The sequence below is a fragment of the Scleropages formosus genome, chromosome 2 (assembly GCF_900964775.1).
Source record: "Scleropages formosus chromosome 2, fSclFor1.1, whole genome shotgun sequence".
NCBI lineage: Eukaryota > Metazoa > Chordata > Actinopteri > Osteoglossiformes > Osteoglossidae > Scleropages > Scleropages formosus.
Genome location: NC_041807.1, coordinates 25,168,895 through 25,189,909, shown reverse-complemented (window position 1 = coordinate 25,189,909; position 21,015 = coordinate 25,168,895). Strand labels below are relative to the sequence as shown.

Sequence of the window (21,015 nt, the reverse complement as noted above, 5' to 3'; positions counted from 1 at the left end):
GTCACCAGTGACCAGTTCAGCAACACACTGCTGACTCTGGTTCACTACACTGTCCCAAGTCCATCCTCATCCAAGACAGTGTGCATTTATGGCTTTTCATCCAGACAGATCCTTCCCACGTTCCAGGGACCAAAAACCCCAGTCATCCAGGAAACAGCTGGCCCAAAACTTCTCTCTGGCCCAAAGCGGATCTATTTCCAGGAAAGCCTTTCTGTCTTGTTTATCCCTTGGCAATTATGCCGTTATAATACAAAGGGTCAGGAGGATGCTATAAAAGGCTAATTGGAATGAAATTAGAAATCTGACCAGTCTGACAGAGAAGCTGCAAAATGGAACGAAGATGTGAGTAGCCCCAAAGAACAGTGAAATGGTTCAGAATAGTTGGAATTCCTCAAAAAACAACTTCTTTGCGGCTAAGCTGGAAGTTCAGCACTCCGAAGGGTTCTTCTGATCCCTCGAGGAAGAAAGATAAATTCCATAAATTCCGCAAGCAGCACATTAATGTGTTCTTCCTTCTTATTCAAACTGAGAGCTAGTTTGGCACAAAGAATCGCTGAAGTCAGAATGTCTTTTCCACGCTATTCAGACAGACCCCCACTAAGGGAATATTTGAATAGGCCAATACAGTCTTGTTGTAAAATTCAATTCTGAAACAAATTGAAGTATTATGAGATTATAACAACTACATTGCTGAGGTTCTAACTGCTGGCCCTTAACTGACTGTAACACACAAAAGACCCTGAATTTGACTGTAAACGTGAGATTTCCACTATAAAATTGGTATGCTAATTAATAAACCATTTGCGAAGCTTAAAAGCAAAGTATCCAGCGGACGACAGGAAGCAGCTGGTTGTTTCACTGTTAGAACTTAAGGACGTACAGCTTATCTGGCATGAATACAGCAAGTGAGTGAATAACAGCAACAACCTTTAAATTAAACATATTGCTTTGGCTGCAATTTTCTGAAAGACAGATTAGCCTGCACGGCCGAGTACAGCGGAAGATCTGCCACATGCTGTGCCGCAGGAAGCAGCACCCCACCGCCCCAGAGATGGACTCCTTTCAGCCTATTACGGGTCCTCTCCGACAGAGCGCAGTTGTCAGATTGAGGCCCTGTGCCAGGTGCACAGAAGAAGCGTCAGGGGCTCCAGCTTGGCATGAACACCATGTACTTCCTCTCCTAATTCAAAAGTAATGTGTCCCACACTGTGACATACTGTAGACCTACTGCCTTGTACAACTGATGAATGGACTGAAAAGTGGATGTCAGTATGCACCGGTAAAAATTTTCGAGGATAACCAAGGTGCAATTGTTCTTTCCAAAAACCCTGTTTGTCGACAAAGATGTAAACACGTTGACGTTAGGTACCACTTTATTAGATCAGCAATCAGTGATGGTAAAATAACAATTGAGTACTGTCCAACAACACAGATGGTTGCAGATGTGATGACTAAACCAATGGCAAAGTATAAGAAAGAAAAGTTTGAAAGCTTTGTGTTTGGGGCATAAATGTTGTTGATACAGGGATGTAACTGTGTGGTATATTGTAAATAGGTAAATAGGCCTGTAGAGAATGAGAGCAAGTGGGGTGTTGGAGGTTCTATTCAGTGTGCTCTCATGTTGGTGAAGTATCGATCACATGACCTTTGTACGTGATGTGTTCTGATGAAGCACGTATGTAAATAAATGTTCTTCTCTTCCCGTTTAAGGAAACCGATGGTGTAAGCGTGTACTTTGTTACCTCCGTTAAGTATAATTAATTTACCACTTCTCTAACGCAGAGATGGCTGCTCCAACACCTACATACCGTACGGAACTGAAGTGAACTGTCATGGTCAAAACTCAAAAAGTTAAACGTTTCCATGTGTTTCATAGGGGGTGCGGTGGTACAGTGGGCTTGGCTAGGTCCTACTCTCTGATGGGTCTGGGGTTCGAGTCCTGCTTGGGGTGCCTTGCGATGGACTGGCATCCCGTCCTGGGTGTGACCCAGCCAAGTCTTGCACCCTGTGCTGCCAGGTTAGGCTCTGGCTCGCCGTGACCCCGGTCGGGACAAATGGCTTCAGCCACTGTGCGTGTGATGTGTCTCAAGTACACATTCTGTTGACAACCTGTAGTATACTGAGTATTCAAGAAGCTCTGAAAATTGAGCTGTTTCTGAGAAATGGGAAGTTCGGCCAGAAACAAGAACAGCCTTCGGTCATTCATGCAACACACTTAAGGACAACAGAAGTGTATATATTCACGGCAGTTATTATTTGTGGCAGTGCACTTTAAAACAGGAATAGTTTCACATTATTCCTGCAATTTCAGTTACACACAGATTTTTAGCTCATCATTTTTTCCAAAAGAACATACAGAACCTACATTTTTGTACATGGTTCCGATTTACACAGCATGGCCATTTTATTTAGTTTTGATTAATAAGCAACAGCAGTTTAATAATTAAATAGAGAAAACAAAGAAAGGACAGAGCCCCTTCAAGCACAAGCACCAAAATCCAAGAAACAACCAACAGAAACACAACCTAAAAAGCTAAAAATAAAAGTCTTGTACCATTTAGAAAATGAGCCCATTTTTCTTCTCGGTGCCCTCCAGCCCACTCCCAGTTCTCTCCCAGCCTTCCGACTGGCTGCCTCCTATCCTGGCCTTGACTGCCTTGCGTTTGCATCCTACCAACTCACAAAAGCAAGATTTACATTAAACCAAAGCCATTCAGAGTAAATTAAGGGTGTATCAGCATGGTCCCTTCTGATGCAGGTACTAGTTCTGGTGCACTTCTTCACGAACATTAAGAATTTAGATTGTGCAGGTAACATCTACAAAGTTACTGCAGTAAAAACACCTCACGCTCTTTAAGACACATTTTATAATATTAATAAATGAGAACTATACTAAGCTTGCATTCACCTAGTTTCTGGAACTGGCATGTGAAAGAAACAAACGCCATCCAAAAGAATCAACTTCCCTGACAACTGCAGCCAGAGGCCAGAAAAGCCAGACTACAATAATAACACACACACACACATACACACACACACACACCAGCCTAAAGTCCTTCACTTCATCCACTGACACTCATGTTTTAGAGGGGATGCTGAGAATAGCTGTTGTATCCCTCGCCCAGGAAAACTGGCATGGTTCGGCTCTTATTTGAAGATGCTGGAAGAGCCGCACACAAGCTGAAATGAATAAAACATGGGGAATACAATAAAAGAGAGGGAATACCTATGGGACTAGCAGCTGATTATGTGCCACGGGGCATTCTAAAAAGAAGCCTCAAGAATAGCCTGCCATAGATTACACGCAAGTCTTTCCTATCTCTCTACTGTACTGTCACCAAACTTTGACAGTCTTTAGAAGAGTGTCAGCTTTTCCACTTGTGTCCTTCAACTACTCTCCATAATGCCTATTCCTGCCATCCTTCTAGAAAACAACAGTCATTTAGAAAGCTGACACAAAGGCTGGTTGTAAAACGATTTCAAGGGGACACCCACAATACTTTGTGAATGCGGCTTAAGGACAAAGCTCTTTTTTTTTTCCCTTTCCTGCCTTGGATGATTATAATTCATTGCCAGGCCTGTGCTGCATCAATGCTGCAAGGCCAGGCGACAGTACTCCTGAGAGGCTCCCGCCATTGATCACTGACTGGTTGCAAATGCAGTTTTGTCAGTGATCAATCCACAGGGCAGGCGGAGAGTGCTTTCCCCTGCATGCTCTACATGTCTCTTATTTACTACTGTTTGAAGCACTGTAAACCAGAAAGCAGGAGTATATTAAATGTGTTCCTTCTACAAAATAAAAATGGCCATTCCTCAGCATAATTAACCCATTAAAATTGCTGCGGTCCATTCCAGAGTACTCTGTGGAAGTGTTTTCGAAAACTGTATATTTATTTTTAATGTTTCTCTAAATAAGTCCATTTTGATTGAAGGAATGTGCCGGAAATGAAGCTGAACACTGTCTTACGGTGCACTTTCGTGGTTAAACAGAGCACAAGTGAGCCTGATTACAGTAAGAGCTTGAGCTGGAATATAGAACAGTACTCCCAAAAATAACTGCTGTGAAAAAAAAGCTGTGAGGAAGCGGAAAACCAGATGTAATGGGGTATAAGAGAGCAACACCAGTTGTTTTGTGCACGTAACATTTTGAACAGTCCCCATAAAATCATAGTGATGTGTAAATAAATATTTTTGGTGTATTATCAGCAGGCCAAATATTCACAGGGTATTAATGCAAATTATCCCTACTTCAGCTTCCAGTAAAATGCAGGCAGAGGAAGCTATGATCTGTCTGGGATCTGTCTGTTATGAAATTACTCCTCCAAAAGAAACCGGATGTGCGACACAATTTGTGCCAAGGAAAAGGTGAAAAACTTTACATAACAGCAGTAGTGTCATAAAGAGATCAGAGCGGAGGCATAAATGGCTTCTTAATTTTCCAGGCTGTATGGCTTTTCACACCAATCCTAAAATGATCATAAGATTTTAACTGGCCCCAAGGTCATTGCGTTTAATGATAATTGTTTTATTTTATCCTTGTTGAAAGTTTTATTGGTTTGCATTTATTCGTTTAGCTGACGCTTTTCTCCAAAGCAATGCACATATCAGATAAATCAGTTTTGTTTCCTATAAAACACTGATATTCATTGTGGGTCCTGGAGTACCTCCGTGCATGCTAGTTTATGTTTCATTTGATACCTGTATGAATTGATACGTGTTTGAGCTATCAATTGAGCACTGAAACTGATTTTTCTCCTGTTCCTGTAAGTTTTTTACAGGTGTGTATGCAGTGATCCTTCATTCACATATTCTATCTTCTCATCTGTCTTGTCACTGTCATTCTGTCTGTGCTGTGGAAGTTTCTGTCACCAAGACAAATTCCTTGTATGTGTGAACATACGTGGCAATAAAGCTCGTTCTGATTCTGATTTTGATGTATGAAAATCTAGCTATCATTAGTGTTATTAATTCTTATGAAAAGTGTTATTAATATTGCCTTGTGGCAGACTGGCGTCCCATCCTGGGTGTGTCCCCTCCCCCTTCAGCCTTGCGCCGTGTTGCCGGGTTAGGCTCCAGTTCGCTGCGACCCCACTCGGGACAAGCGGTTGTAGACATTGTGTGTGTGTGTGTCTGTGTGTGTTATTAATACAAGCTGACCGTACATGTGAAAAGAGCAAATGTCAGGAGATGAGTGTATTCAGACACGACGCAAATCGGGGGGAGCTTGCACCTGCAGGATTCTGCAAGTTAATTTCCTCTCCCTTTTGCTGAGGAACACAGGCAGGATGTCATTACTGGACTCCGGTACATCACTAAATCATCAGCCTCCATTACATAGAGAACTCTGGGCTTAGACACAAAAATAAAATCGAAGCATCATCAAAGGAAAGTATGCACAGATTTACAGTATCATATACATTGCAAAACACTATATGTTTTAATAGAAATATGCATGAATAGCAGGATAACTATTCCACCACAAACTCTATCCCCCTAACTACAATAAGCAAAAGCCTTAGCTAGAAAGGGTATAACTGACATCCAGAGGCTGGATCTGAACTAGTGTGTTCGGATGGCTCGCTGAGTTATGTTCGTAAGGTGGAGGGGTACGAGTCTTTGTCCAAATGATCACATGCAGAGGCCTGGGCTCACAGTCTTGCACCAACCTGTCCTGATGAATCCTTCCTCCTTCCACAGGAAGGGTGAACAATTACTCTTCCTAAGCAAGCACACCACCTATTATATTACAGGCATTTATTAAAAGCTATTAAAGGATTTAGTGTCTCTCAGTCAGACTCCAAGGTGGGGACAGGAATCAGATGATGTGCTTATAAAGCCATTTACTTTACTAAATGTTGGACTGCTATACACAGCTATGAGAAACAGTCACCGATTTCTTATTTCTAGAATGCAATGACAAGAGCCATCATGTCAAATCCCTCTTAATTTCTATGCATTTTTCCACAGTTAAGCAATTAATAACAATTTCAAAATTTGTATATTTATTGAAGGCACATATCTGTGATTTACCTGCAGCAAGAAGGTAGATTTGATACATGCCACATACTTTTTTGGAAGAGGTACTGAAATATGCAGCGCAAGCCGTGCTACTCCAAGAAATTGCCTCTGGAACCGCAGAGCTCGTGTTCCAGTAGCATATCAGGGCCATGCCAGCCTATAGTCAGCAGTGCCCTGGTGGTCATCCGGAGCGCCGTTAACCTACCAGATGATGACAGCAAAGCTGGCAGCGCTGCGAGTCAGATCTGAGCCCTGCTGATCAAAGCAGGCCAGCCTCAAGCACCGCAGCAGTTTGACTCTGAATTAATCGCGTCTCCACACAACAGATCAGGCAAGTGGGTGTCACATATGGAGGAAATTGATAAAAAGAAAGTATTACAAGAGTCCTTGACCTATATTATAACATTTCGTATTTAAAACTTAATACAAATAAAGTCATAAACCATGAATAAATATGTAATGATCTCTTGCTGAATATGCAAAAGCAAAATCACAGTAGCTACATATTACTCTCTCCCTTAGGGCTCGTACTGCTGAAATTGAACTCATCACATCGTGAAACATTCATTAAGATAACCAAGTTCCCTGTTTCTCATTAGGTTCGAGAAAATACCTTCCTTAAGCAGTGATTCATCCTAAGAACATCATGGCCCAGAATGACAGGGCGATAGATACCGCAGGATGTGGGTTAGTGAGAGGGCAACCTCTCATTCGGCAAGAGTGCAGATGCCAGCAGCCTTCCACCCACAAGGACATGCTCAGCATAATTTGAGAAAGCAGAAAGATCTACCTAAGAAGACACCGATACAAGCAATGGAGCATCTGGGCCATGCTTTCTTAAACTAACTCTTTGCCCAAACCATGTTGACAGATAAACACAGTGAAATAAACACCAGTGTCTTTACTTTTCATTTTAAACATAGCACAAAGACACTGTGCTAAAGCTAGGCAGCACCTTAGTAACACACACACACACACACACATTTTCAGAACCGCTTGTCCCGTATGGGGTCACGGGGAACCGGAGCCTACCCGGCAACACAGGGCGTAAGGCCAGAGGGGGAGGGGACACACCCAGGACAGGACGCCAGTCTGTCGCAAGGCACCCCAAGCTGGACTCGAACCCCAGACCCACCGGAGAGTAGGACTGCGGTCCAACCCACTGCGCCACCGCACCCCCTTGCAGTAGTATCATTTAATTTGAAATGATACTACTTAAAACAAGGTTCATTCAAATTTTCTGACCACCCGAACACGCTTTTGTAAATGATAAAGAAAAAAAACAGAGGAGAACTGGGTCACAGCAACATGGAGATGGAAACAATAGAGAGGGATAATGCAAATACATACACTTATATAATACAAGTACAAAAAGTTATGGCATTTAACCACAATAATCATACAGCACTGTCTAAGATTTCCAAAATAAAATGACCAGATACACTTTCAAAAATGTTTAAGGTATGCAGAAACTTAAATTGTTTGTTTTATGAATCTTGTTCTTTACTCCCAAAAGATATTTCAAACATAATTTTTTAGAACATATATTGCTTTTGGCTGGCAGCGGTTTCAGTCAATGCCAAATCCAATAAGGTTTCCCATTAATCTCCATTAACCACAAGAAACATGCCCAGCATTACCATACAATACTGCAATATTAGGTATGTCTTACTTAATTCATTGACTTTATGTTTTTATTTCTGGGCTCATTCATTCACTTGATTTTTAACTACAATTCTGTTGTGAGCAACAGCATCCCCACCTCTTTCAGGGCCTTCCTGGAGATTTAAGGATCAAGTAATTTCATTTTTCAGATGAAAGCATTGCTCTAGGCAGCAATTTTAAGTATGAAAAAAGAGCACAACATGCTGCTATCTTTTTGCCAACCACTCCCATGTAGTTTTTTAACTGTCAGCCTCGCCTTGTTCCCTGTTCTACTTCTGCAGTGACATGAATAATTTTTTGATTAAAAAATGTGACATGAGTCATTGAGTGGAGTGGAGGACATACAAGCTGTTTGTAGAAGTGATCAGTGCCTGACAGACAGTACTGTATACAATAACGTGGTTATGATATTTAATTTTCTGTATTCTAGAACTACATTTTATTAAGTACCATACGTCAGGGCAATAACAAACATTTACATTTATTCATTCAGCAGATGCTTTTCTCCAAAGCGACATACGTCTCCATCCATCTTACTCTTCATTGGCTAGTGAAGAATTTCAGTTCCAGAAAAAACCGTCCCCTATAGTTTTATCCATACTTTCTGCAGTACTGTCCTATCCGGCCACTACTGCAGAATACGTTTGTTTCACCTTGTTGTTCAAGATGTGATCAACACCAAATCAGCAGCTCCTAGAACCACAAGCGCTCACAGCCATGATCCACTAAGGTAAGTTGTGTTTTTACATCATTCATCCAAATCTACCACCCACCAGAGGTCTGCACTGTGTCTCAGTAAAAAACATACTCAGTTTCTGAGCACCAGTTCCCCTGGTTCGATCATCAGCTGAAGAACAAAAAAGTATATACTGCTGGGGAGTCCAACCAAAACGAAGCACACATCCAGTAGTCCATCTGGACCAGACTGGACAGAAACATAAACTTTGTTGTTTGTGGTGTGGCTGATGCCAAGTTGACTGTTGGTTGACCATAAGTGCTGGAAGCCATCAGCCACTCCAAGGGATGGAAGTGAGCACCCAGCCATCCTATTGGTCACATATTTCAAATTCTGCTCTGATAAAAACCATCTATTTCTTCCATAAAGCTATCAGCGGTCACAGAATTATGTCCTTTTGCGAAGAAAGCTAAATTTAAGAAGACAATTAGGCTAACCCTCATTAAATTCTGCCCTCAATAATTTCACTGATAATTTGTCACTGCCACCAGAGGATAGGAATATTTTTACTAAATTAAGCCTTAACGCACATAAAAATAACTTATGTCCACTATGAGAGATGTTACAGCAGAGGGCAAAATGGTATATGAATTATATTTTGTATTTTGAAAGAGAAAAAGAAAAAGAAAAATGGAAAAAACATATAGAATAACACCACCATTTGTAGTCTATTAACAAAATCTTCTGCATTAAACTTTCTTTGAGAAGAGTACAAGCCCAACTTGCCCTACAGGAGAGAGCCTTGAAGTATTTTGGCTGAAGTAACATAAGGAAAGAGGAGCTTGAGAATTTCTCAAAAACAGGAAATAGATGAGGGAACTCCATTAGAGCTCCGCTGTCTCCCCAACACTACAAGGGACACTAGTTTACATGGTTATCCTCTACATCATTAGTTATAACATTAAAACATTATTCGCTTGGTAAAGCAGGTCATTTCAGTTCTACGATAAAGCTATTCCTAATACTGAAAGGGCAAGATATAATAATAATACTTGAATGTGCACCGGTACAAATAGTGATGTCAGACAAATAATGCTTTGATAATTATGGAGGGTGGTGTGGTGATGCAGCAGGTTTGGCTGTATCTGCTCTCTGGTGGGTCTGGGGTTTGAGTGCTGCTTGAGGTGTCTTGTGATGGACTGGTGTCCTGTCCTGGGTGTGTCCCCTCCCAGCCTTGCGCCCTGTGTTGCTGAGTTAGGCTCTGGCTTGCTGTGACCCTTGCTTGGGACAAGTGGTGTGTGATAATTATGTGTCTGCATCTGTTTTTGTCAACCCTGAGCTGTATATGGGGTTGGAGAAAAGCATGTGGTAGTGTAATGCTTCAAGGTACTGCCTCTGGATTCAAAGATCACAGGTTTGATCCCAACCTCTGGCTGTAGCACCCTTGAGCAAGGTACTTACCTTAAATTGCTCCAGTAAAATTACCCAGCTGTTTTAATAGGTAAATAACTGTTACCTTAACATTGTGAGTTGCATTAGAGAAAAATGTCAGCTAAATGTAAGAATCTTAAATTAAATATTATTCTAAACAGCACGATTTTACCAAATTTTTATCAATTAGATGCAATTAAATGAACACTCGGTCTCTTCAGAAAAAAATACTCTAAAAACTTTATTTATACATCAAATTCTTCTGTTAATAAAAGATTACAAAAGATGTTCAAAAACTAAAACTCTAAACTCTAAAGAACTCTCTAGAACTCTAAAAATGTTGTAAAGGGCCAACACATCACAACCAATGGCAGAAACTACAGTTGATTAAGGTATTGTGTGCTCGCTTCATGAGCGATAGCAGAGCTTACAAATCTAACTCTAAAATATTTCAGTTAAATGCAGTTACTACTTACCTATTTGTATTTATAAAGGGCTGCTGCAGACCAGAGCTAGCTTTACTTGTTTTCTATAAAGTAAACATCAAGAACCTGAATGAAACTAGTAGCCAAATGATATAATTAATGGGGAATTTAAAAAAGACACATTCCATCACCTAACTGTAAGCTGAAATATGATATATAAGAGCACACGAAATGGAAACACATGACAGACATAATACCATTATTCAGAAACATACAGAAGAGACAGGCAGCCTGGAGCAGCTTTCCAAATCTGCAATAAGATCACATTTAGATATGCACAGAAAATTGCTGAGGCATGCCTCTTTGAACTGTTCCACCTTTCTCCCGGCATGCCACATATGAAAGGACCATTGGCAAAAGGGACACAAAGATGCTACCTTACCACAATCGCATGGCGGACAGCAAGGCGCTGCAAACACATCATCTGGGTGGCAGGTTACAGGCATGACTGCATACTGTACCTCAGCAGTGATGATGGTTGTAATAGAGCTATTGAAAGAGACCACAGTGAGGTAATTTAGCCTGTCCCAGGGTAAGAGGATGGTTGGGTGGAAAAAGGTCTTTGACCCCCCCCCCCGACAATTCAGCATTCATTCTGTTCAGTGCAAATGACGAGGCCATCGGATCAGCCCTACTTAAACACACTGCATGCAGCTTCCCAGCTGACATGGAGAATTTCATTACATATATTTTTAATTATCAAATTAGTGTTTTCCTAAGCATAAACACGTGATTTGTATGACACTTGTATGAAATATTGTATTATTTGAAGAATGTCACAATCAAATCAGTGCATTTTCGAGGGGTTTTAACAAAATGAAATATTTTCACCACCTGGCAACCTTTGTCGGATTTAGTCAGCATTTGCAGAATGTAGCTGAGATATTTTTCTCCACAGTTCCTAAACCAAGAGAGTATGCTTTGATTACTTTCATAATGAGGCACTATTTGGCCCTTCTCACACTTGAACAAATTTTTGCCTTTGTTTAGTTCTTGGGACTTAATAAAATGTCATGTTTGCTTTTGCTCAAAAAGCTGAAAGCAGTCATGGTTTTGTTATGTTAACTAACAAAATCTGCTGAAATTATAGTGTTTATTTTTGGGGCTGATTATGGTTGTCACATAATTTTAAAAATCCGTACCGCAAACTGGACTTTGTTCTTAAAACGAGAAAGAAGGATGGCAGATCATTTGTCCTTTCCGCTTTTCGGCGGGTGAAATCTGCTTTGGTCTTTGTCAGCCTCACACGAGCAGGAGACATGGGGAGATGTCCCAGTTTAATCAGGTTTGGCTTTAACAAGCCTTCAACGAGGAGCTCTGCCAACAAGACAGGGAACCTGCTGTTCCTCTGCCAATCCCAGCAGGACTCTGAAGATAAATAATGGGCAAAATCTAATAAAACGAGCAACTCACAAAACAACCTCACCATGCAGAAGTTGCCATATGGCAAGGATATGAGACTGAGTGGTTTGCAGAGATTATAAAACTGAAAGCAAACAAAGTGGCAAAATCACCCTAAATATTATTTGGCTTTTCTTTGATGGAGATTAAAAAATATTCACAAATGGCTAGAGTGTTAACAGTGATACAAGACAGCATCTAATTGTCCAATTACCATTATCTATACAAAATCGGGCAGGTCACTGACAGGTTTTGACAGGAAAGGGTTTCTTCAGTGGATAAGTAATTAATTATGCTATGAAACGGCAGCTAAAGTGTGTTGTCCTTTTTCATGAGGGATCATAACAGATAACACTAACGCTTTCGCCATTAAGATCAGATTGACAAGGCTCGGAAGAACAAGGCTATTTGCTTTCAATGTAAAGGCTGAATTGGCATTATCTTGTAGCACTATGTACAGCAACAATTTATTTCAAAGACACTTTCTTATTCAAAGAATGTTTTGTGTAGAAAAGCACATTACCCAATAAAAGGTACTAGCAGCTGACCACTTCTGCTTGCTTGGAACTCATGATGTTGCTGTTATTTGGCTGGACTAAAAACACCGTTTTTAGACTGGTGCCAAACTCTGAAAAACCCAGTGCTGCACTGCATCAATAATGCCACAAGAATCTTAGTAAGAGTGTAATGTTACACATGGTGTATGCTCCTGTTCAGCCCCATAAAAATTATCACAGAAGCATTATTGTCAAGAGAGTAGTTTAGTCAGTCGTTTTCTGAGTGCTTAAATGAAACACTTTGATTCCACTCTGATTCCTCTATTTCAGATCTATCACAAATTCAGATATAAAATGATCACATTAGCAACAACAAAAATGCCATCATAGAATGATTACATGGGGGTGGCTATTTTGTGACAAGTTCCCCAGAAAAATAATTCTTTACAAAATTTTCTATCCTAAATCTTTTTTTTTTTAATTTTTTGTTATAATAATAGCAAAAAAAAATAACAACCAAGATCTCATATCTCATAACCAGTTACCTCACTGAGTATAGGTCCAAACGAAAAGCGAACCTCTGCCAAAACATGTAATATTGAGAATCATGCCATCACACATACACAGGCTGAAACCACTTGTCCCAAGCGGAGTTGCAACAAACTGGAGCCTAACCCAGCAACACGAGGCTGGAGGGGGAGGGGACGCATCCAGGACGGGACACCAGTCTGTCACAAGGCACCCGAAGCAGGTCTTGAATCCCAGACCCACCAGAGAGCAGGCCCTAACCAAACCTGCTGCGCCACCGTGTCCCCTTTATCGTGCCATCATGAAATGTAAAATCAGACACTGATTGTAAGATGTACCGAAATGACTGAATGTCCCAGCTCAACATGTTCAAAGCCTTACTGTGGGAGTTTAAACAAACTATGTGGCCTATGAAGACAGCGATCTAACCCCCAATTGAGTTATAGCCATGTACTTGTTAGGTTTAGAGTTAGTGTCTCATTGCTACAAAATGTAAAACTAATGCTGCTTTCATTGACAGAATTTATGAGAATATGTATTTAATATAGGTTTTAGTCCAAGTAATAGACTCAGGGAACTCACACACACACTTTCTGAACCGCTTGTCCCATTCAGGGTCAAGGGGAGCCAGAGCCTAACCTGGCAACACAGGGCATAAGGCTGGAGGGGGACACAGCCAGGACAGGATGCCAGTCTGTCGCAAGGCACCCCCAGCGGGACTCAAACCCCAGACCCACCAGAGAGCAGAACCCAGTCCAACCCACTGTACCACCATGCCCCTCAGGGAACTCACTTAAGCCAAATGCTGTTTGGAAGAAAACTGCTTTTGATGGAAGGTGAGGAACCTTTGTATAACTCGAACTCATTATAGCCTGCAACTGTTTTTCCCAAGAGTTAGGCATTCAGTATGATTTCTTTATCTGGCAGTATCTGGATTTATTCAGTGGCACAGCAAGTAGCGCTACTGTCTCCCAGTGCCTGGGTGGTGCAAGAGGATGTAGCCTGTGTGGAGTTTGCATGTTCTCCCTGTGTCTGCATGGGTTTGCTCCAGGTGCTGTGGTTTCTTCCCAAAGTCCAAAGACATGCTATTCAGGTTCCCTGATAGTGTGTGAGTGACAGAGATGTATGGCTGAATGACCCATTGTAAGTAGTGTATCTAGCAGTGTAAGTCACCTTGGTTAATAAGGTGTGTGTGCTGATAACACTACATAGTATCTGTTGGAAGTTGCTTTGGAGAAAAGCATCTGTTAAACAAATAAATGTAAATCTTATATAAGTCTAAAATGTAAACATGGACAAATGTTGACCCTCAGATACTGGCGCAGCATCTCAGTGCTGCTAGACTGCATTTATGAGTGATATCTGATTGCGCAGCAGGGCATGGAGCCAGTAGAGCAGGCAACTGATTGCACCTGAGGGGGGTTTGCAAACTACTGCGGATTCAGCAGTCAAATTAAAATAGTGGATTTAACAGTTCACAGAATGCCTCTTTTACTGTAATCTGTAATTTTCAAGAGCAAAAAAGAATCTTTAAACCAAAACATGTTCCAATGCACACATTTATTGGGATGTAAAGGGACTGACTGAATTCAAACACTCCATCAGAGAATAGCACGTAAGCATCATACATCATACATAGATACACAATGACAAAGCCTGAGACTTTCGGACATTCACAGTCATCACCCTTTAAATTATTGCTATAAAATAAAACAAAGGTCTACCTGTTATTTTTCCTCATCCGCTTCCATATGAAGCACAACACCTTTCAACATCAAGAAATTGTTTGGAACTACAAACAATGTGTTAATGCCTGACTGTTTCTCAATGTGAACATACTACAGGTCTCAAAACTCTCACTAATGTCATCAGGTAATGTGGCATGGCAGCACAGCAGGTAAAGGAGGTGCCTTGCTACTCCCGAGCTGTTCATTTGGACTCAGATTATAACCTGCTTTAGGATGTGACGGGGTTGCATGTTCTTCCCATGTACACACCCCAAAGACATGCATAGAAAAAGGTAATGGTAAACCACTTACATAGGCTCCTTACCATGGAAACCATGTAGGAGGTCACTATGAGTTGAATTTGATTTAATAGCACTTATCTACCAATGTAACATCAGGTAACTAATAATAACTAAAAAGTTAAGTCTTTAATACTAATGATCAGGTTTCAATGTCTTGATCAATAAGTATGCAAGTTTTGTTATTAAATATGCTATATGATTCATAACTGCATGTTACAGTTAGGGTTATAAGACCCTATGCATTAGATCCTAATTAATGCAATCAGGTTCTGTTAAAGAGAAATTACACAGAATTCAGAACTCTTGATTGTGTTTTTTGCATATTTTTAACTACAATTATGTCTTTTCCTTCCAACACCCTGAATCTAGTTCTTTCTTTATTATTTATGTTGTCACCTTACATTATTTACAACACCCAGAATGACTTTTCATAAAGCCCTGGCTGGTCTGGTACTTTCATTTATATTTACTTAGGAATTTCCTCTTTTAATAAAAAAAAAAAAAAAAAAAAAAAAAAAAAAAAAACTTGTAACTGGCTAGCCTGATGATTAGCGCAGTGATTAGTGTGGCTCGCAGCTTCCTTTGCTCAGGTAGGTAGGTCCTACCTGGTGGTGAACTGATGAAATTTTAAGAAATAAAACTTTCATTCCAACATGGTGATATACTCTGGTAGCCTAAACAAACACATACTCTTTGTATTCTGGAATGTGCATCATAATATTGCATCATCACATCAAGCCATGTTTCTCCTTTTAAAGTGGCGCTTTGGGAATGTGCAGATTGTTGTTTATCTAAGTTGTATTCCTGACCATTTTTTCTGTGAACTCAACTTCATTAATAGCAATGTTGTGTGAGATCATTTGTATTAGAAATATTCAAAATGCACTACAGTGGCATCAGATATTAAGTCTCACGGTTCAGTCTGAAACAATAGGATCCAACTGCTTTTGCACAGTGATATTAAACTGTAGTTGTTTTCCAAGTATATTCAGTTCTGAGGTCTCCTGACATACAAATAAACATACAGTTTATGTATAAAAATTCTTAATGCAAGTAAATAAATCCAATTAAAAATAATCAGTCATGGAAAGTGCTGCAGTCTTTAAACATTCTCTAGTCTCAAATGATGTTTTGGTCTAATTTATTTAACAATAGATCTAAAATATTAAGGATGTACAATTATACTGTATTTCTGTGTAGGTGCAGAGTGAAAACATAAATTTTCGTTTGCTCACTTTGAAGGTACTGCTCAGGATAAGGTTTCACTTTTTTGGCAGTCATGCAGGGAAAGTATATTGTAAATGTCTTTCCAGACCCTGAAAAGGCCTGTGTTTGTATTTTGACCTCTAATGTCTCTGTCAGTCGAAGGTGCAATGATATAGACCGAGCCCATGGGAACTGCCCTACATATTATATGGCCATAGCTGCTGATGAACAGTTTTTGTTCTCTGACTTCAGAAGCACCCTATTCCTCCTCTTCAACAAAGGAAATGAAGGCTCAGTAACCATCAGTTATGCCTGTATTTTGATAGAGACCCCTACTCTTCCATTTTCCCCTTGTTATTCTATTTCCAATCGAAACATGACCTAAGCAGACTTTAAAGTATAGCATAATTATATATTCATACAACACAGAAAACTCTTTGGCACCTCACTACATATATGTGAATAATAAATTTAAAATCAATCATTTTAAGTAGGCTACTAAACTGGTACTGGATTCTAAAAGATTTAAAAAGTTAAACAGGCCTTATCCTTGATATCCTTTGGCAGAAAATGACTTATATCTTACCAGTAAATTAATCCAGCTATCTGTTTAATTTTCTTCAGTTGCACTGTCATTCTTCTAAAAACTTCCATCCTCAAATTAAAGCCAGGAGACAGAGGTTCTGCTTCTCTATTCAGACCTCTCTCTAGCTGAAATTGGGCTGCATTTCTCTCTGGGTCGTGTGACTCTGGAGGGCGAGGATAACTCGATCGAAGCATCTCAAGTGTTCTGGAAGAAGAGAGCAACCCTCCACACTTCAACTGCAGGTTATTTCTAATTTCTTCAAAACATAGGTTGAACACAGACCTGAAGTTCACTCAATATGCGATGCTGCAGGTTAAAAGAGCATTAACCCGCATAACGTCATTTAAAGAAATCTGCAATTATCTAGGATGAAACCTTTTACATGACAGTGTTTGTAAGCTTTGCCACTATGCATGGTAAATAATGCCTTGGTATTATTTGGTGCCCTTTCCATTAAGACTTCTTTCAAAAGTCCCAGGTTTGAATCCCTGCTCCTATAGTGCCCTTGAGTGCTTTTCCTCAAATGATGCAATGAAAATGATCTTGCTCTCTAAAAGGGTAAATAATTGTCTCAACACTATACACCACATATGAGAAAAGCATTAGCTAAATAAATAATTAAAAATCTGGAAACAGTTCAGCATATTAAGACAGACATGTTTTTGCTCAAGTTTGATTTTCGCTTTAACGAACTTGAAAGGTTCTTTGTAAATCAACCTATTATGGAACTGCATTCACTGGAGCATCAGAGTTAGGAACAATGCAATCCCTTAAGAAAATAAAACTAAAGACCATGTAATTTACAATGAGAGGACCATCCACTGACATATCAAATAAGATGCTTGCCCAGAGAGAAATGTAGCAGTGCAAATGCTAGGTAATATAATTATTTTCCCAATATATCACGGAGGAGGATTTACTACACTGCAGCTGTTACCCTAATGCTCACTTTTACTGCAAATGGTGCAGATGGGGTAGTTTATACACTAATCATAGCGTTACTGACTTTTTGTCACAGTCTCCAGGAGAGCAGCACGTAGCTTTGTGGTTGAACACCTGAACTGTACGAGCATTTTCACAGGATAAACCTGCTGTTCCTGCTGCTGTTTTCCACATGACATGTCATGAGGTTCGAAATTTTTTTTTTTCTTTTTTTTTTTAAATCTTACAGAAATTATCGTTGTGTAAGTCGACTCGGACAAATAAATTCGAGTGCTCCACAACTAAACCACGAAACCTAGAGAGGAAGATTAGACTTGACGCAGTTTCTCACATATTTTTTGCAAGGAAACTGCTTCTCACTCTGCCTCGAGCTACAGCCCATCTGTCGGCGCGCCGAGCCAAGCTCGCGGACACCGTTCCCTCCGGCGCGCGCGCGGCCCGGCGCGAGACTCCTCGCAGAAGTGGCGCGCGCGGATTGCAGACATCACCGCAAACCGAGCTCACCCAGGCAGGCGCGTACCGGGGTCGTTATTAAATTAATCAGCGTCGCATAAGTGATATTGAAAAATATTGGGATTTTCAACAGAATTTATCTTATCTGAAAGTTAACTAATATAGTTTCGTTGGTACATACAAAAATTGTCCAGTTCTCACACACAGAACCTGTTTGTTTCACATACATGATCTCGAACTAAAATTGTTTTCCCTTTCTGTTGGTGCCGTACTTACCAGTTTATTGACGATATGGTTCTCCCATAGGAGACACAATTAAACCAGGGCTGTTTGGACAAAAATATGGTTAATGAAAGTAGCCCAATTTTTTCCGTGGCATGACATATCATATGTGATGAAGACTCGGCAAAGGAAGGCTTGTTAGAAATAAGACAAATATACGGCATTCAGTAATAACTTACATGTAAGACGTGTTTAGCAAACACTCTCTAAAAAAAACAGTTTCTAACATAAGGAATAAGGGTCCAATTTATGATGCCTTAATATTCCCTATATTTTATTAAATAGTTTTTCTTTTTTTTGCAGTCCTCACAGACACGTCCTTATCAAGGTCCCAGCCTTAAACGATCAAGAGTGTAAATGTAAGAGAAACCATAATAAATTTTCCAGTTCTGCCACTGAGCTGCATCGTGTGACATCTTGACAGGATCTTTTTAAAGACAGCTCGTAATTAAAAGAGGAAGCACCAAAAAAAAAAAAAGCAAACAGGGTGCAGCCGCCCGTGACTGCGAAACACCGACCTTTCACCTGTGTCTCATACTCGCCGATGATCTCCTTGTCCTTCTTGAACCTGCTCTGCGTTGACATGTTCCCCCGTCGTCCCAGGACTCCTTTTCGGAAGAGACGCCGACGGGCTCTACTCACGCTACCGGGGTACGAGGGTCGGGACCCGCATGTCCTGCAAGCGCGCGCAGCTCACGGCGTGAGACTCTCCTCCTCCTCGTCACGAGCGCGAAAGCGAAAACAAACCAAGGTTGATTCAGCGTTCAGCTGCATCTGGGCTCTCGAGTTTCGCTCTCCGCCAGCGCGCCGCCGCTAAGTCGGTGTTTTCAGTCAACGCCGCTCCTCTGTGTGCTGCAGGTCCAGTTTTAATTGTAACAGGGCATCCTCGTGCAGTGGGAGGAGAGAGTTGCTGCGAGATCATCGTCAGGGGCAGCACTGCACAGCTCTCGCCGTCCCCGGGGTGTTAAGTATCCCTTACTCAGCAGCACCCCATGTTGCTCAATGACATCTCCGCCCCGTGTTTACACGCCTGACAAGGTTACGGTACAAGTGGAACGAACCGGCGTTGGCGTTGACGTCACACCAGCCCCGCCCACTGCACCCCTCCATCTTATTTATTGCACGCGCTTCTGTATATAAATCTGAAGATCGCGTCCTGGTTGCTCTTCGGAAGTGCTGGAGCTGTAGACTCAGCACTGAGTTTCGCTGTTACGTGACACAAGTGTGCAAAACTACATCTTCTGTTTTAATATGGAGTTGTCAACTTTCAAATTAACGGCAGTAAAGTACACTGCACAGTTGTTAGTGGTTAGAGTTGCTGCCTTAGTTTGGCGGCAAAGGTTGCCAGTTTTATCCCTTCTTCCGGTTGTAGGTACTCGCCTTAAAACTGCTGTAGCAAAAATTAGCCGACTGTGAGTAATTATAACCTCAGCATATAAATTGCATTGTTAAAAAGTCATGTAAACGTACCCTTCTCTTATGTTCCTCCATTTTTAGATTGATTTCCATGAAGGCACAAACATGCGCAGCGATCTAAACGTTATCTAAAAAGAAAGAAAAAACACTGCAAGAGATGTGATGACCTTGGTTTTCTCTTACTGACAACAGGGTCGGATGATTCCTCCAGTTCTATTTGTAACAGTTGTTTTAATACTAAAATTAGTTAATGTGTCTATACTTTATTTCTGACAGTTGCCCTAGAACCTCCTACACGTGTCGTGATGAGGGTTTACCTTAATAGATTCCTGGTTTCGTCTGATGAATTTGGGCTATGGGACTTAGAGAAAGTAAGAAGTATGGCGAAAGCCGTTTTGGGAATACAAAGTGCGACCCAGTAAAATGCTAAGAATATCAATCACCATCCAGCACCTGTCTAGAAAGAGAGAACTCCAACTACAACCATTCAAACCCTACGTGAAAACACAAACAGGTCATTGCCAAAATATCCTCTGCATGGCCTCTCTGTCAATGGGGACCACTGGTACAAAATTCAAAGTGAGCATTTTGTGAAATGTCAAATTTGGTGACATTTTGCATTTTTGAATGCTTGAAGGAGCATGAGGCTTGACAATGCACACTTCGTCACACACTTGACTGGTTTTGCTGAGACCTGCTACCCCATTCCAAATTCAGTACGTCAATGAGTTGTTCTTGTAATGTCTACAAGCCAGACGTTTTCCCCGCTATTAGGACATCCATCCAGTTAAAGTTACAGTAGTCTGGAGGTAATCCTTAGAAGAGTAAAGTATGGAGCACTTTAAACTTTGTACAGGTTGATAGTCAATCACACATTCTAAAATACACAGCACTCATTTCTTCAGGCAGGTGTGGACACAGTGTCTGCTTTGGACAATGAAAACACAGTTGGTGACACTATGACACTGAAAAGAAACATGAACAATGGGCACTAACCAAATAAAGGCCAACATGCCCTTAATAACCAACACTTCTTCACAGTGTCCTGTATGTCCTTTATGACACCAGATGTCAAGTGTTTTGCTTTGAAGGCAACCGGTTTACCATTTATCTCTGATTAAGGAATGCAGAATTTCAAGTGACTTGAATGTGGCACAGTATACTGTAGTGTATTCCTAGGAACAGGAAGGTAAATGCATTTTTGACTGAAAAAAACAGGGTGGTTGTCTAATTCTGATCCAGTTGTGACTGCTGCCAATTCTTTGTGTATTTGAGACTGCCGCACATAGCTCAAGATGTCCAACACAACGCAGTGTGTAAAAGAGGAAGCCAGCCACCCCCAACCCTCCTCCTCATTGCTAGGCATATCATGGAAAAAGAACTTGGGAAAGGATGACTTC

The 21,015-nt window shown here is 40.8% G+C and overlaps 1 protein-coding gene across 2 annotated transcripts in view; it reads right to left on the bottom strand.

Annotated features, from left to right (window-relative positions):
• The window catches only part of LOC108939837 (SLIT-ROBO Rho GTPase-activating protein 3-like), a 52,250-nt gene extending 33,018 nt beyond the window's left edge, over positions 1 to 19,232 (bottom strand). For both annotated transcript variants that reach the window (XM_018761485.1, XM_018761495.1), the window contains exon 1: positions 18,718 to 19,232. In XM_018761485.1, coding sequence (XP_018617001.1) covers positions 18,718 to 18,784 — 67 coding nt within the window. In that variant the 5' untranslated portion in view covers positions 18,785 to 19,232. The remainder of the gene's footprint in view (positions 1 to 18,717) is intronic.
• Positions 19,233 to 21,015: the final 1,783 nt, after the last annotated feature.